The 16,904-nt window shown below is 38.0% G+C and overlaps 2 protein-coding genes across 6 annotated transcripts in view; one reads left to right on the top strand and one right to left on the bottom strand.

The window, feature by feature from the left end:
* Positions 1-539: 539 nt before the first annotated feature.
* On the bottom strand, positions 540-9,979 carry LOC111867663. Its single transcript, XM_023857698.2, has 5 exons — positions 9,873-9,979; positions 8,362-8,527; positions 6,771-6,932; positions 6,588-6,685; positions 540-986 (listed from the first exon to the last, which is right to left on the bottom strand). The coding sequence occupies exons 1-5, from the start codon at positions 9,942-9,944 to the stop codon at positions 954-956; spliced, it is 531 nt and encodes a 176-aa protein (XP_023713466.1). The 5' UTR covers positions 9,945-9,979; the 3' UTR covers positions 540-953.
* Positions 9,980-13,081: 3,102 nt separating this feature from the next.
* LOC111867668 (NFU1 iron-sulfur cluster scaffold homolog, mitochondrial) overlaps positions 13,082-16,904 on the top strand; it is a 19,236-nt gene continuing 15,413 nt past the window's right edge. The window contains exons 1-3 of one of the 5 annotated variants that reach the window (XM_023857707.2): positions 13,082-13,228; positions 13,440-13,568; positions 16,277-16,448. In XM_023857707.2, the coding sequence (XP_023713475.1) occupies positions 16,386-16,448 (63 nt within the window). In that variant the 5' untranslated portion in view covers positions 13,082-13,228; positions 13,440-13,568; positions 16,277-16,385. Of the gene's footprint in view, positions 13,229-13,439; positions 13,623-15,117; positions 15,588-16,276; positions 16,449-16,904 lie in introns of those variants that run through there. The other 4 variants (XM_023857708.2, XM_023857706.2, XM_023857704.2 and 1 more) reach the window with 4 other exon arrangements.

The following is a 16,904-nucleotide window of genomic DNA, read 5'->3' as shown; positions in this document are numbered from 1 at the left end:
AAGCTGTGAATAACTTTCTTAGGAGGAGAGTAGGTAGATGTTATGGCAGCTTAGATTTATGGCCATTCACTCCTCTATGCATCAGATTGATTACCACAATTCTTGTAGCTCACTTCTGCTCCACGCTCACTGACAGCTGTCTTAAGTTTGCTAGAACGTGGCTTTATTTTGCAGCGATTGTCACATTGGCATGTGAATTAAGTAGAATATTTAGAATGAATTTACATTGGTGTTTACTTAAAACGCATCATTGAACAAGCTAGATAAATTTAGCAAAAATTACAAGATGCACTGTACTAGATAAATTATGTGAAGCAGAGTATGTTTTTATGGAGTGCTGCAGAAATTAAAAACATTCTCACTGCAGCATGTATTTAAAGAGAACTGCAGGTGATCAGCCAGGAATTTACATTGAATCCAGCATCCTAAATGACTTATTGACCAGCTAGAAATTCTGCTACAACATGTAACTGGGACCGGCATCACTTACCTGCTTACATCAGATTGTCAGTTTTCAGGTTGAACTGCCATAGATTGTATAACAGTTTTGTGAACATTATAATATAAATGCAACACAGTAGAACTTAAATAATGACAGTCTGAGATTGTCTTCATATGGTTAAGTACATGGGGTAATCTTTAGTATACTACTTAGTGGGGCTGATGAAAACTCTCATCAGTTGATAGGATTTGTGGTGTTAGGCGGCCCATACGCATATGAGTCTGGCTTGTCGAGGGGCCGGGCTCTGATTAGTTTCACCACACTTATGAGTGTGGCAACCCACACACGGACGAGTTTGGCTCATTGGACCCCGAGCCAAGTCGGACTCACGAGCCAGACTTGTACATGTATGGGCCCCCTTAGGTAAGGTAGGAAAGATATTTATTGAATTGTCCACACATACATTAAGATTCATATGTACTTTATTTATTCATGAAGAGTTCTTGTGTCTTCAAGGAACTTCATAATATGGTGGTGGAGGTGCCTGGAAATGTTAAGTAATTTCAAATTAATGTTATATTTTAGCGTCCTGTTGCACTGATTTAAGTCCATGATTTATTTAAACCGTCTTGCAGTGCATACACTCATTTATCTCCTTATCTTCCTCGCACTACATGTTTCGGCATAACAATGCCATCTTCAGGTGCTTACTTATCCACGCTAAACCAGTTCATTGCATGCCTTGTTCTCATATTAAAATAATCAAAATATGTATCTATCATATACATTGTCAAACGTTAAAAATATTAAAATTGTTCAGGATACCACATCGCTATGTCGCCCCTCACTACGCCAGTCACGCTCATTCTCCTCTGTTGGAGCACTCCTTCACTGTCTTGAGTGTGTTGTGCTTTTGTTATGTCAGTATAACACACGCAGTCACAGGAGCAAGACATAACAAAAGCACAACACACTCAAGACAGTGAAGGAGTGCTCCAACAGAGGAGAATGAGCGTGACTGGCGTAGTGAGGGGCGACATAGCGATGTGGTATCCTGAACAATTTTAATATTTTTAACGTTTGACAATGTATATGATAGATACATATTTTGATTATTTTAATATGAGAACAAGGCATGCAATGAACTGGTTTAGCGTGGATAAGTAAGCACCTGAAGATGGCATTGTTATGCCGAAACATGTAGTGTGAGGAAGATAAGGAGATAAATGAGTGTATGCACTGCAAGACGGTTTAAATAAATCATGAATTTCAAATTAAACTGTGGTATAGTAGTAGTCATCAATAAATCACTTTCCTATTTCAGTCCAAAATAAGTGTGAAACCTATATGCAAGTCAAATTGTCCCTTGTAAACTGGATAAAGTGTAACTGTATGTGTATTAGTGTGATTAATTCTTAAAAATTGCAAAAAGTTGCAGGAATTGTGAGGATAGGTGTAACATGTTTTAGCCAAAATACAAAGGAGTGCTTAAAACCTTTCAGGAAAAAATATTTTTGCAGAGCAAACCATTTCATAAATTGTCTGAAGTATGTGGTGGTATGTGATCGGATGTTACAAGATGATGCTGTAACTGGAAGGTATGCTAGGCTGATCAGAACACACTGGGGCAATTGTTAGCATTGTATACATAAAGAGTTCTTATATTCAGTAATGTCTCAAAAAAAAATGAGACTGCATGTGTGTCTACAACTGTTATATGTCTCAAGATTCTGAATTCTCTCAGTAATTAGGTACTGTGGTTAGTTTCATTAGCTTTAAACTATAGCTCAAGTGACTAATCAGTTAATCCTTTTTTGGCTCCAGAAATCTCACTAACTCCTGCTTACAACATCTCAACAAGGACCGCATAGAAAACAGCGTTTACTATTATTGATGTGGAAACAAGCTTGTTTGAGGAGGCATTTGCTTACTGATGGGGAGCTGTATAGTTGCTTAAAAGGCTGTAGTTGCCTAGTGACAGCTCTACATGCCACAATTTTGCATAGGATCTCAGATAGATCACCCAGACAAATTCGTTTTCATGAGATGCTTCCAGTGCCTCAAATTCATACTTTTCAAGGCACCTTCTTCTTGTTGCTCTCTTTCAGTTTGACAACTTCTAGTATAAAAGTGTGAAAGGATTCAGTGGTAACTACACATTTTTTCAATTGGCAGTAATTTTAACATATGTTCAGGAGGTTAAGATTTGAGCAGGGATACCAATAAATGACCTAAGTGAAAGAAAATGGATATGAGATTTGGTACTTGGAATGTTGGAATTATGTATAGGGGAGGTTTGCTCGGGGCAGCGGTGGAGAAGTCTCAAAATGTGTAAGTTGGATTTAATGGGAGTACAGGAGGTCAAATGGGACAGAGGTGGCACCGAACCAGCAGGCAAATATACATTTTTCTATGGTGAGGGGAATGAGAATCATTAATTAGTTACAGGTTTTTTTCGTAAATAAGAGAATTATATCAGCAGTTAAGAGGGTAGAGTTTGTTAGTGATAGGATATCATACATAAAACTAAGAGGTTGCTGTGATACTATTCTTAATGTTCATACCTCAACAGAAGATAATATTGATGATATGAGGAACGAGAACACGTATTTGATAAATTCCCTAAATACCCTATGAAAATTTTGTTAGGATATTTCAGTGTCCAAGTGGGTAAGGAAGGCATTATCGAACCAACAATTGGGGTTGAGAGTTTACACGAAATTAGTAATGATAATGGAGTTACAGTAGTAAACTTTGCCACATCCAACAATCTTATTGTCAAAAGTACAATGTTACCACATCATAACATTTATATTTATATTTACTTAGACATCTCCTGATGGAAAGACTCACGACCAGATTGACCATATTTTGATAGGAGACTACATTCAAGTATACATACTTAATGTTCAAACATTCAGGGCAGCAGATTCTGATGGTGGCAAAAGTTAGTCAGAGATTGACAGTGACTAAGCAGACAACCCACAAAAAGGTTCAATCTGAAGAAATTAAATGAGGTAGAAGATAAAGAGTAGTATGCTGTTGAAATCTCAAATAGGTTTGCAGCTTTGGAAAAGTTAGACACTAAGGTGGATATTAATAGACCTTGGGAAACCATTAGAGAGAATATAAAAATTTCTGCCAAAGAGAGTCTAGGTTATGAATTGAAGCATAAGCCATGGTTTGTTGAAGGATGCACAAAATTATTAGACCAAAGGAAACAAACAAAATTGCAGGGGGTACAGGATTGTCATGGAATAAATTGGAATAATCTGAACAATATAAGACATGAAACCAGCAGGCATTTCAGGAACAAAAAGAGGGAATGTCTGAAAGACAAAATTGATGAGTTTGCAAAGAACAGTAAGAACAAGAACACTGGAGACCTGTATAGAGGAATAAACGACTTTAAGAGGGGTTACCAGCCAGCAGTAACTGAGTGAAGGATGAGAATGGCAATCTGGTTGCAAATTCCCACAACATTTTCAATAGGTGGAAGAACTACTACTGTCAGTTATTGAATGTACATAGGGTCAGTGATGTGAGGCAGTTACATCTGAACCGTTAATACCTGATCCTAGCTTTTTTGAGGTTGAAATTGCTGTTGCAAAGTTGAGAGATATAAATCGCTAGGTAGTTATCAAATTCAAGCAGGACGTGAAATATTACATTCTGAGATTCATAAGCTAATTCTATTTGTCATAAAACAAAATTGCCTGATCAGTGGAAGGAACCTATTATCATACCAGTTCACAAGAAGGGTGATAAAAGTGACAAGTGATTATCGTGGGATATCACTGCTATTAACTTCGTACAAAATTTTATCCAACCTTCTTCTCTCAAGGTTAAGTTCATATATAGATGAAATTATTGAGATTGAACTCGGGTAAACTTGCTACCATTCAGTCCAGAACCTTTTGTCTTCTCATCTGCTGTCTATAAACATAAACATTAGAGTATTCAAAATTATAATTTTGCTTATGATTCTGTATGGATGTTAAACTTGGTCTCTGACATTACGAGAGGAATATATACTGAGGGTGCTGAGAATATTTGGACTGAAGAGGGATGAAATGATGGGAGGTTGGAGAAACCTGCATGAGGAGCTTCATAACTTGTACTCTTCTCCAAGTATAATGAGAATGATCAAGTCAAGGAGGATGAGGTGGGAAGGGAATGTAGCATGAATGGGGGAGAAAAAGAATGCATATTGGATATTGGTGGGAAATGCAGAAGGAGAGAAACCAGTGGGAAGACCAAGGCGTAGGTGGGTGGACAATAATAAAATGGATCTTAGAGAGACAGGATGGGATGGTACAGATTGGATTGATCTTGCTCAGGATAGGGACCAGTGGAGGGTTCTTGTGAACACGGTAATGAACCTTCGGGTTCCATAAAATGCTGGGAAATTCTTGAGGAGCTGCACAATTGGTAGTTTCTCAAATAAGGCTTGGCTTCATGAGTGAGTGATGAGATAGTTGCGCAGTACTTGAAACCATTTAAGACTAAGCTGTGGTAAGTAATTCCATATGCTAGATAAGTAGCCAAGGTGAGAACAAACAATCGTGTCACACTGGGCATCATGAAATTTGGTTAACCATATGGGTTGTGGTTGCTGTGTTCACCCCTGGGCTTGAGGGCATGATAACCACATATTTCAGTAAATTCCTATTTGTTTTCTTAACTATCATCTTTGGATAATACATGCTTCAACCTTTAAAGGGTAAAGAAGGTGTAAGCAAAAACTTGCTTACTTATGGAGCCGAGCTCTTCTTGAGGAAAAGCCAAATCTGCAGCTACTCAAGAATTTTGCAGCATTTTATGGAACCTGAAGGTTCATTATGGTGTTCACAAGAGCCCTCCACTGGTCCCTGTCCTGAGCCAGATCAATCCCATCTGTACTGTCCCATCCTGTCTCTCTAAGATCCATTTTATTATTGTCCACCCACCTACGCCTTGGTCTTCCCACTGGTTTCTTTCCTTCTACCTTTCCCACCAATATGCATTCCTTTTCTCCCCCATTCATGCTACATTCCCTTCCCACCTCATCCTCCTTGACTTGATCATTCTCATTATACTTGGAGAAGAGTACAAGTTATGAAGCTCCTCATGCAGATTTGTCCAACCTCCTGTCACTTCATCCCTCTTCGGTCCTAATATTCTCAGCACCCTGTTCTGAAACACCCTCAGTCTATGCTCCTCCCTTAATGTCAGAGACCAAGTTTCACACCCGTACAGAACCACAGGACAAATTATAGTTTTGTATATTCTATTTTTTATGTTTTTTGACAGCAGACGAGAAAAGAAAAGGTTCTGGACTGAATGGTAGCAAGCATTACCCCAATTCAATCTCCTAATTTCCTCCTAAATGAGGTTTTGATTTGTTATAGTCGTTCCCAAATATCTGAACTGTGCCACGTTTTCAAAACATCTGTTTCGTATCTTTATGTCATGATTTTGCCCTGCATTTTGGTGAGGAGACAGCACCATATACTTAGTTTTCTCTGTGTTTACTTTTAGACCATCATCCTCACTTGTGTGAATTAAAGTTTGTGTATTTTTCTTTATGGTATCTATATTATCACCCAGTTGATTCACATCATTGGCATAGACCAACAGCTGATGTGTCCCGTTTAATTTCAGTCCCACCTGGTTTTTCTGGACCTTCCTAATGGCATATTCTAAGCGAAGTTGAAAAGGAGTGGCGATAAAGCATCTCCTTGTCTTAGACCATTCTGGATAGGAAATTTATCAGACAAATGTTTACCTATATGGACTTTATTATAATTTTCGTTTAAACACATTTTAATCAGCTTTCATGGGTATCCCAAACTATCAGAATATTGTGCAATATTTCCCTCCTAACTGCATTATAGACTTTCTTGAAATCTCCAAGTAGCTGATGTATTGTCTCAATTTACTCCCATTTTTTCTCCAATATCTGACGAATGCAAAAGATCTGATCTGTAGTTGATCTTTTACGTCGAAACCCACCCTGATGATCCACAGTAATTTAATCTATGAAAGTAAATATATTAGCACAACACATTTTGAATTTGAAGCACACAGATGTGTTAGTACATCTGTATATTTAAATAAACCCAAGCAGTATAGAGGTAGCATTAAAAAAACTTGGAAGTCTTACCGCTTGATTTGTGTTTAGGGAATGCCCTCGTGGTTGACTTTTCTGGTAATTCATTAACGGGTACTCATCATTAGTTCGGAAGGCTTGTACTACTGGGGCTGTGAAAACAGTTACACAATGAATCATCACATTACATTTGATGTATAGCAGTGTTTTTTCATCTCTGCAGCTGTGACATTTTACCTGTTGGTGGTGTACTTTGTTGAGAACGGTACTCATACCCTGGTAGAATTGTGTATTCACTCATGCCTCTTCCAGTTCTGCGACCTTTATAAGCTTTACAGCATAACAGGATTCCTGTTATAAGCAGCATTAACAGGAGTATGTACAGTGTTACTTCGAGCCCTGAAACATAAGCACAGGCTGGTTCGTTCAGATGGCAGTGTGTATTTCTGTTTGTATCTTATGTGGTGGTTGACATTTGATAGCTGTCTTTCATATTTGCATTCAGTATGAGGTCTTGTATTGAAAGCTATGGCTAATGCAATACCTAACCAGTGGATTAACTTTGGGGAATTTCCCAATATCAGTGCACTGAGTTGGTTGTTTCTCTTGTCAAACATCCCACTTTTCTTTTCTCGTAAGGTAATGATTTATAATAATGGCTTTGTTGGAGTATAATTTATTCTGTCAGTAAATCCATTTATCTAGAGTGTGTTGTTGAAATATTTTCTAGTAATCCCGTCTGGAACTAGTTAATGTTTTAACCAAAGTGAAGGTAAACTATGTGAATGAGTTGCATTATTATATTTTAACTTCACTGGCATTGAGCTAATTAGGCAGTAGGAAGGTTTAGCTAGTCATGACATGATTCCGTGTAGTTGATGTTTTAGAGCAGAACTGTCTATATCACAGTGCTAAGGGACTTAATACTTTTTTACTGAAATTATGAATTACAACAATAATAGAAGAACTACATTTTCTTCATTCTGTGCTAAGTTTATCTCTTGGGCCCATGTAGTAATATTTGTATTGACATTGTTTTAAATGTTGACAATTCATGTTTGTTAGGTATAGATGAATATCGTTTTTGGACTACATGGAAATATTTCCTGAATCACTGCAGCATACTGTTGAAAATATTAACCTTAATGCGCACCTCAGGAGTTCTGTAGATCAGGTATATTAAAAACAAAAGGCAGCAGGATTAGTTTCTAAGGATATTTTTGTATATTAATGACAATGCGTTTTAGGCAGATCTTTTGTTACCTTAGCATGGTATGTCTGTAGGTTGAATGTGGAGGAGAGTTGCTTAATATGTTACGGTTAGTCGGTAAGTGGAGAGTTGAGAAAAACAAGGTGCTTATTTTCCTCCAAATGCTTAGTTTGTATGGTGTTGCTAGCAAGAACTATAAAAACAATTACGCTATGTAGTGATTTATTGCTGTGTAACAGAAAGAACAGTGAAGCTTCATAGTTTGGACCGCTCATCAAATGTAAGACACAGAAAGTGGGTTGAGAGGAATATTATCAGAAAACCTACGGAAAGAGACCACATGAGAGGCCTAGCTATAGATGGCAGTTTAATGTTGAAACTGATCTTTGTGAAATACTGTGTGATGATATGGACTACCCTGAATGATCCTAGGATAGATTACATTGGCATCTTTTGTGAACACTAATGAACCATGGCGTTTTACAGGATCAGGGAATTTTGTAACCATCAATAATTATAAGTTGCTTAAGAAAATTCAGTTCTCACACCAGACTGTCAATTCTATATAATATAGATTATATTGTTTATGGTGTATGGGTTTTTGTAAACTAGTCATACAGTGTTTATTCCAGGTCCAGTGTTGGCGATTGTGATGATGCAATGAAAGTACTCTTTCCTGTCCATAACAGCAAATCTTTGCCACAAAGTTGCAGCAGTGTAATCCCCAGTCAGGTCCACAGCATCCATCTCCTGTAGAACAACATGTTGTAATGTCCTCTCCAGCCTACAAAATAAGAAGATATATTTTTAAGAAGTTTATTTTATGAGGGAGTGTCAGTAAATAGGTCACAAATGGATAGAAAACAAATAATATTCAAACATGGATAAAACATATATTTCTCGACATATCATCCACCAACATTTATAAACTTGCCCATTTCTCTACCAGTGTGTCGAAACATGTCATGGAAGTCTTTTTGACTGCTGTCTCAGCAGTTTCCGCACCTGGCCAGGCATCATCCATGACCTTTGAACGTTCTTGAGAGAAGTTCTCGACCCAGTTGTGAACTACTCTACGTGACAAAAACTTCCCACCGTTAACAGGAAACATTTATTTATGAATATCCTTTCATTGAGTTATTTTTCCCACAAAAAGCGCACAACAACGCTGTTCTTCGGTAATATACTCCTCAAACACGATCTCCATTTTGACTACTGAAACCAGCCTCTGAACATGCACATGGGCGTCTTATACCTAAACTATTATGAAGCTAAAGATGTTACCTAGTGATATACATAGAAAACATATTACGTCCATTACAGGTGTTTTACTTCCCTTTACTTAACTTCGATTCATATAGTGACAATTAATTGGTAGTAATATAAATATGTTATGAGGCAATGTGAATAAAATTACTTCAAGAATTATGCCAGCGTTCGTCATATTCTGGAAATTTCGCGTTATTGTGATGAAATTTTGAGAAAGTTGATAGGTTTTGAACTGGTGAGGGGCAGGTTCTCTTTTCCTGGTGCGCGATTTAGGATGGAGTAGGACCGTTGCTGTGCAGTGCCGTGGTTACGAATGAATATAATTTTAATTCCACTGCCCCCCCCCTTTTTTTTTGTGGCTCAATGCTTGAACACACGCAACTCACCGCTACCGTAATACTACTCAGATTGTTATTTTTACAGCAAATTCACGTGAAACAGATCGATTAATCCACTTCCAATACTATCCTGATTGCAACATCTTATGCGATTGTGAGGCCATAGCTTATTTAAGATTTCGTCACCTGGGCCAGTTCTTTATGGAACCAAGTAACTATTATGACGCCCCCATAAATAAAGTCCTACATTTCATTCGAAGTGTAGGATTAATAAAGGGTTAATCCAAAGGAGAAGCACAATAGAGCATTGAAGGTGGCGGTGCAATGGCCGGCTTTTATGGCGTACCCCATGTACATACATCCTGATTCCAAAGTCATTTGGAAGATGTCCCGCCACAAACTTGTATCCCTTAATTTTTTGTACACACATTCATAGGCTTTAAAGATCCATGTGTATGATATTGTATTACTTATCCGAAAATACGTATACACATTGTAACGTCTCATATTGAAATATCTTACCGTAATTTCAGGAGCAATCGATAATGAAAACAGCGTTGTACACAGTGCATAACAAGACAAAGAGAATACCATCTTGCTTGTATGACATTACGGACGTAAGTAACTTCAAGGAGGATTATCTGATTAAAGATGTTCAATATGAGAATGCAAATGTAGTCATGTGAGATCTGTTTCTCTGTAGAACACGTCATCTAATAGAAACGGAATCATTAGTACCATACTTAACTCGTGGAAATTAATGGTGTTTGATTGTTTTAGTTGCGCTACTGCGCGGATTCTTCTAGTTTGAAAATAAAAGAATAATATTATGAGATATGTCCTCTTGAATATAACGCCGTGTAATCCGCCAAAAGTCAACAACCGTTTTGGAGAAACATGTCGTTTCCATGAAGCAGACAGCTTCACGCTGGTTCCTTGCTTGGCTTAGTACTCTTCAACCTGAAGCTGGAGGTGATATGCTCCTCCGAAACGTCAGTTGACTTTCAACAGACCATACGACTTTATATTCCAGGAGGTAGAGCGTTTCATAAGCACAGCCGTGAGATTCCTAAATCCTGAATAATATGCCGAACCCTCTGACACTATATTTCGCAATTAGAACAATGTCGCACAAACTCGGGAAATACGAGATTCCAAAACCGACAGAGGCATGCTTATTGCAACTAAAGACATTTTCTACGACCAAATCATTTCATAAAATGTCTAAATAACAGCCGATCATACAAAATACTCGTATATAAATTTACAAATGTAGCCTTTTCATCGAGTTTTATAAACTCCATACAAAAAAAAACTTCAGTTTTGTGCAAATGAGGCAAAACAAAAAAGAAATTCCCTCGTGTATAGTACGAGTTATAATCAATCGGTCTCACAAAAGTACTATGTAATGTCCAAAAACTGAAAACATTTTTGGTATAACAAGTATTCAAATGGGACTATTCATTTCTTAAATTTATTCCTTTACAATTCACCACGCAACAACTTAGTTATTTTTAATATTAAAGAAACTTTAATTTAATTACGTTGTTGGTAGCTCAAACTTCTATATAGCGTCGAATTGTAGTACAGTTAATGAATAACGAATTGAGAAGTAAGCTGAAAGAAGTGGTTATGATTTCGTTTCAGTTACAATATCGAATTTTCACGGAGGGACTATCTCTCAAATGGCCAAAATTTGAACCCGGGACCTCGAAATATGAAAAAGAAATACAATTACTGAGTCGCGACGTTCATCCAATATGACTGAAAATTACACTTAATGTATTATTTTTATTTAACTTGTGTTTCTACAGGTGGTTCTGCCAGGTCTCACACCCAACATGGAAATTCTTCTGACATTTATTATCAAAACGTCAGATCTTAGGGCCAAACAACTTTAAGTTTAAGGGGGATACGTCGGAACACAGCCTTGGGACACCTCCTCGTGGTCCCGCCGGGCAACGGCAGTCTTAGGGTCTGAACTATTATGACTACTGGGACTGGCGGCTAAGATCCCATACAAGGCAACGGCGTGTTTACGACCAGAGCCTTCCACACGGCGGCATAATGACTCTTGGGTATCACTATGGTCTACCCAGGACGAATGCGGGAGAGCACTCTAATCGGGGAGAAAATAGTGGATAGGCATATCATGGACGGGGCGTTGAGGACATATCCTCTACACCTAAACCAGTATGCCTATAAAACAGGTAATCTATCGAAAGCGCACTACATAATGTGGTAACACGCATAGATAGTGCGATTGAACACAAGGATATTGCCTTAGGAGCATTCCGTTACATAGAGGGAGCTTTCGATAGAACCTCATTTGATATAATCAAACAGGCCGCTGGAAAGCATGGCATAGAGCCTGCAATATGCAGGTGGATCAGTACTATGCTGGAAAGCAGAACCATAGCTGCCACACTATCAGGAGAGACCCTGGGGGCGTCCGCGCCTAGGGGATGTCCGCAGGGGGCGTGATCTCGCCTCTGCTGTGGAGCCTGGTCGTTGACGATCTCCTGTGTGGACTTAATGATGATGGGTATTATAGAGTAGGATATGCTGATGACATAGCAATCCTCATAAACGGAAAATTCCTTTCGACAGTATCAGAGCGTCTTCAAACAGCTCTGTACACGGTCCAACGATGGTGTGAACGAACAAGCATTGCCATCAGCATGTTTGGTAAAACTTGGGGACTGCAGCCGCACGTTGTGCATTGGATATACACTGCGGTTGTGACACCAATAATTACATACGGCGCCATAGTATGGTGGCCCAGAGTTAAACTCAAGACAAGCAAGGCAGAACTTAGCAAATTGCAAAAGTTGGCTTGCTTGGGTGTCACAGGAACAATTCGAACATCTCCAACACCTGCACTGGAGACACTCCTTGGGCTCCTTGGACTCCCCCCACTTCATATACAGTTGGAGGCAGAGGCCAGGGCAGGAATCTACCGTCTCCAGTGCAGTGATCAATGAAAACCTAAATCCGATAGTTTCGGACATGCATACATAATCCTCTACAACTCGGACCTACTCTATGAAAGATATGGGAGTATTTATTGATGCTAAACTTCATTTTTATGACCATATCAACTATATTTTCTCTCAATGTAGTGAGCTACTGGGTCTAGTTCGTAGCATTACGTTCAGTTTCTCATCTCTAGACTGTATGCTCAAATTGTACAGCACACTAGTTAGAGATAAGCTTGAATATGCATCCGTTATCTGGAATTCAATTACGTCAACTGATGCCAACAAGCTGGAACGCTGTATATGGCTATCATCTGGTGTGTTCTATCTTGCCAAAATTGTTGCACTGTATGTCAAAATTTCATATCGCATGTGAACGCGATGTTTCCTGAATGAAATAAATTGACCTTAATTAAAACAAATTATTCAGCATCCATGTTTTCCTTATGGTCGTCGTCCTGTCTACGCACGCCGCCTCAACCACCACCATATTATGACAGGATCGGTATTATTATCTGCCCTTGCAGAAGAGAAGTGCACGAAATTAAAAATTGCAATCGTACACTAAGCCGGATGTCACACCCACTTAAGATGATGTGAACAACTAATCATACATCAATTTCCTCATTGTGCGTCTGCTAATCTAGAAACCAGTTGCCTGCTCGGAATCGGTGACGTTTCACGGAAATTGCAGTTGCCAGTTTCCGTGGTGTGCCCATGTAGTTGCCAGCCATCAACACGATCAACACTTGAGTTGTCAGAGCGCTTTGCGCAATGTGCGGTAGCGTTCGGTAGGTTGAAAGAAAGTTGATAGATTGTGGAAATGGCGACTAGAGTTGGAAGTGCAATTTGTGCCTGCACTAGAAATGTAACGTATATTACTGCGATGCAAAATGCAAAGTAAGATGAAATGGTATTTATATGTTATTAACTGTGTTATTTTGTATAGTGAAGCCGTGGTACTAATTTAGTTATAGGTTAGGTTTAATGACAAACATTAACCCTCTGAAGACTGAAAGAAAGCGAGAGTAAGAAGAGGAAGTGAGAGAGGCGTACAGAGTAAGGCTATATTTCAAGTGTGAGATTGAAGCATATTTTTCGGTCTTTGAAGGTGTCGACGCGTTGCACGCACGTGCTTGTAAAGGTATTTTTGGCGGAGGTTAAAGCTTCAGAAAGTGACAAAAGTAACGGTTAGGATATAGAGCCTAATAAGGGAACCATCCAGTGTGACATATATAAGGTAATTGGGCGGCACTTTTATTAAGATCATTATTATCACAAGAAGTATAAACAGGTAAGACATTACATTTCAATTTTATTTTAGCATCTCCTTGCACTGAGATCCTTGTTATCAAAGTATCCGTCAATAATGCAACAATATAAAGGACATTAGGAATATGTTTCACACTAAAAATGTATTACACTACTTTTTGATGTTAAAATCATTACATATCAGTAGGACTCTAAAAGCATATTCTATACATTAAAAGTGATTATCCCATTTCTAAAATATCTCTTAGTCATATATTTCTTGTAGTTTATGACATGTTTCGGCCACATATGGGCCATCATCAGGTAGTTCTCTTTTTGGGGAGACCACTGCACTGCATACTTGTTGACTGTTCTTCCATGTTCCCCAAAAAGAAAAGAAATTACCTGATGATGGCCCATATGTGGCTGAACCATGTCATAAAGTAGAAGAAATATATAACTAGAGACATTTTAGAAATTTGATTATCACTTTTAATGTATAGAATATGCTTTTAGTGTCCTATTGACATGTAATGATTTTAACACATTGCGGACTGGTTCTTTAAATATTTAAATCACCCTGGGGACCGGGGTTTTTAAGCCTAGCACCCTAACTTGTGCACTGTTCACTTTAAAAATTAATATAAAATCTCCTAATTAATTTTATGAACTAAAATTTTTGGAGAACACTTACCAGAGCTCCTAGAAGTTCTTGCGCATGTGATATCTCTGGAAACATTCCCCTTTGTGAAGAGGCATCACGCAGAAGTTGCAGATGTACGCAGTCCTACTCTTCTTTAGGGTGTGACAGGAAATGAGCGTGATCATGTTACTGGCTAAGCTAGCAAACATTCCCGAGGTCAACTACGCAGTAGTTATGATGCAACGTGGCCACACAGCGAGATATATTTGGTTGCAACATAACGCGTCAGAAAAGGGCCAATTGGCCCGCCCAGTCCGCAACGCTATAGAAACGTAGAGGGCCAATTGGCCCCTCCGGTCCTGAATGTGTTAACATCAAAAAGTATTCAAATACATTTTTAGTGTGAAACATATTCCTAATGTCCTTTATGTTGTTGCATTATTGACGGATACTTTGATAAAAAGGATAACATTTCAAAATTAGTATGTGAACTTTACTATGGGCTAATTCACATGGAGATAGTTTACAGGAGTGCTTGAAGCAAGTCAGCTTTCCTTCTGCTTTCACAATTTCAATTGATGGAGACAGTGAAGCTGTAACTTTCTGTTCAAGCAGAATTTGATTTGCTGACCTGTCAACTTTTGTGTCCATTTTCCCATCATGTGATCAACTTGACTCCACCACTTTCCACATCTGAACACTTTAACTTGTAACAAGTTGACAGCGTATGAAGCCAAGAGGGTGTGGTAATGTGTGTTTTCACTTAATAATTAAGCCTATATTTTGAAAATAATTTCCGAGTGTCTTATTGTGTTAATATTTATATTTTGTTATTATAATGAGCCCCCCAAGGTGGAGTGTAAATGAAATAATTAAGTGTATATAAGATTCTTTTTAAAAAACACTGCCCATTGTGACTGATAAATGTTGATATTTTAATTTATCATCCTTTATATGTCAGAAACTACTATCTTCAGAAGGATTTTTGTCAAAAAGTTTGGAAACTACTATTACAATGTCACAGATGTACATCTAGATTTTATATCTTTTAGCTAATGCTAGGATGTACATTAGATTTATTGAAAACCTCTAAAAATTATATACAATTTTATCTGTTTATAAATTAGTGTCCAATATTTGTTTTAATCTTGAACCAGTATGGTGTGTCTTTTGCGCCTCTTATCCTTAATGGAAGATGGATATTATTAGGTTTCACAGTGTGGTGTTCCTTGCCTGATGTTCAAAGCTCTTTGGTATCACGGTCCAGTTATTCAGGCTACGCTGTGTTTTGATGTGGTGCAGATATATACTAACTCACCTTTATATATTTGCATAGGCAATTAAATATTGCTGTCAAGACGTCAGGTAAGAAGCATGATATTGTGTTAACCAGGTACTGTATACAAATGGTGCAGGCTTCTGAAGCTATCACCACTTGTCAAATAACAATGTTATTTCCAACTTAGTTCTGTATATTTTACAGTGTGAGGTTTTGTTACTCGTAAGATTCTAGATTTATAGAATAAGCGTACATGAAACAAATTCTGCAGGTAGAGCAGTAGTTGATGTCATATGGTTAACACTAACTTGCTACTGTATTGTAAATTTGTTGGTTTAGTCCGTCACTCAGTTATCAGTGATGTGTTTCATACTTCAAGAAGACAGTGAAAGTTGTGAAATACATTAGGAATGAAGAAAGCAGTCTTCTGGGATGTGGCACCATGTAGATGTGGTGTTAACCGACGTTTCGGAGTAACGTATCGCCTCCATCTTCAGGGTAGAAGGAAAATTATGAAATCCTCCAAAACGTCGGTTAATACCACATCTACATGGTGCCATATCCAAGAAGACTTCTTTCTTCATAGTCACTGCCGTGAAAACCGCAAATCTTATACATTAGGACTGTTGTACTTTTTTTGTTGTGTTCTGTCCTGTACATATTCTTTGTGAATAAACTTTTTCTTATGGAATTAATGTATAATATAATCACGGATATATGCAACCGAGTAGATTTTCTAGACTCTGGTGTTCATGTGAGCTGTGTCTTTTTGCAGTAGCCAGTATTTTGGAAACAAAAGGCTTTATCACCTGAATAGCTCATGGATTTCTCGTCTTGCTGTTGGGGCTCCAGCAGTCACTACTTCTTTTGTACCAAAACGCACAATGTTTATTCAGACTCAAGAAACACCAAATCCCAACTGTCTGAAATTTCTTCCTGGAGTTACGGTAACTAATTTAAAATACTGTAGAACTTGGTTATAACGTCATCAAAGGGACCTAAAAATAGTGTCGTTATAAACGAATGTCGTAACCGAAATGGGCACTTCCACAGTAGCCTTATGTTAGTCACGTAAAAATCTACCAAAAACCGAGTTAAAATGTTGCATTTTTTAGTTGAAATACGTAGTTAAGTACAGACTAACGTAACATTAACGTGGAATTGCCCAAATGTGTAATATCAAAGACATATTACAGCGCTTTTCACTGACAATACACACCACACTAATACTGTATATTAAAGGTAGGCCTACTCACCAAATTACAGTAGATTGCATCAATTGTTGTGCCTTACTGTACCTAGATACGAGTACAGTAATCAGTTATCTTCATCTGTTTCCTGTTACTTGCCCAATACACACTTTCTAAATTACGTTCAATGTCCATATCAGAGAAATTCAGGAA

This window comes from Cryptotermes secundus, unplaced genomic scaffold, assembly GCF_002891405.2.
Source record: "Cryptotermes secundus unplaced genomic scaffold, Csec_1.0 scaffold931, whole genome shotgun sequence".
Lineage (NCBI taxonomy): Eukaryota > Metazoa > Arthropoda > Insecta > Blattodea > Kalotermitidae > Cryptotermes > Cryptotermes secundus.
This window is presented reverse-complemented; position numbering and strand designations above follow the sequence as displayed.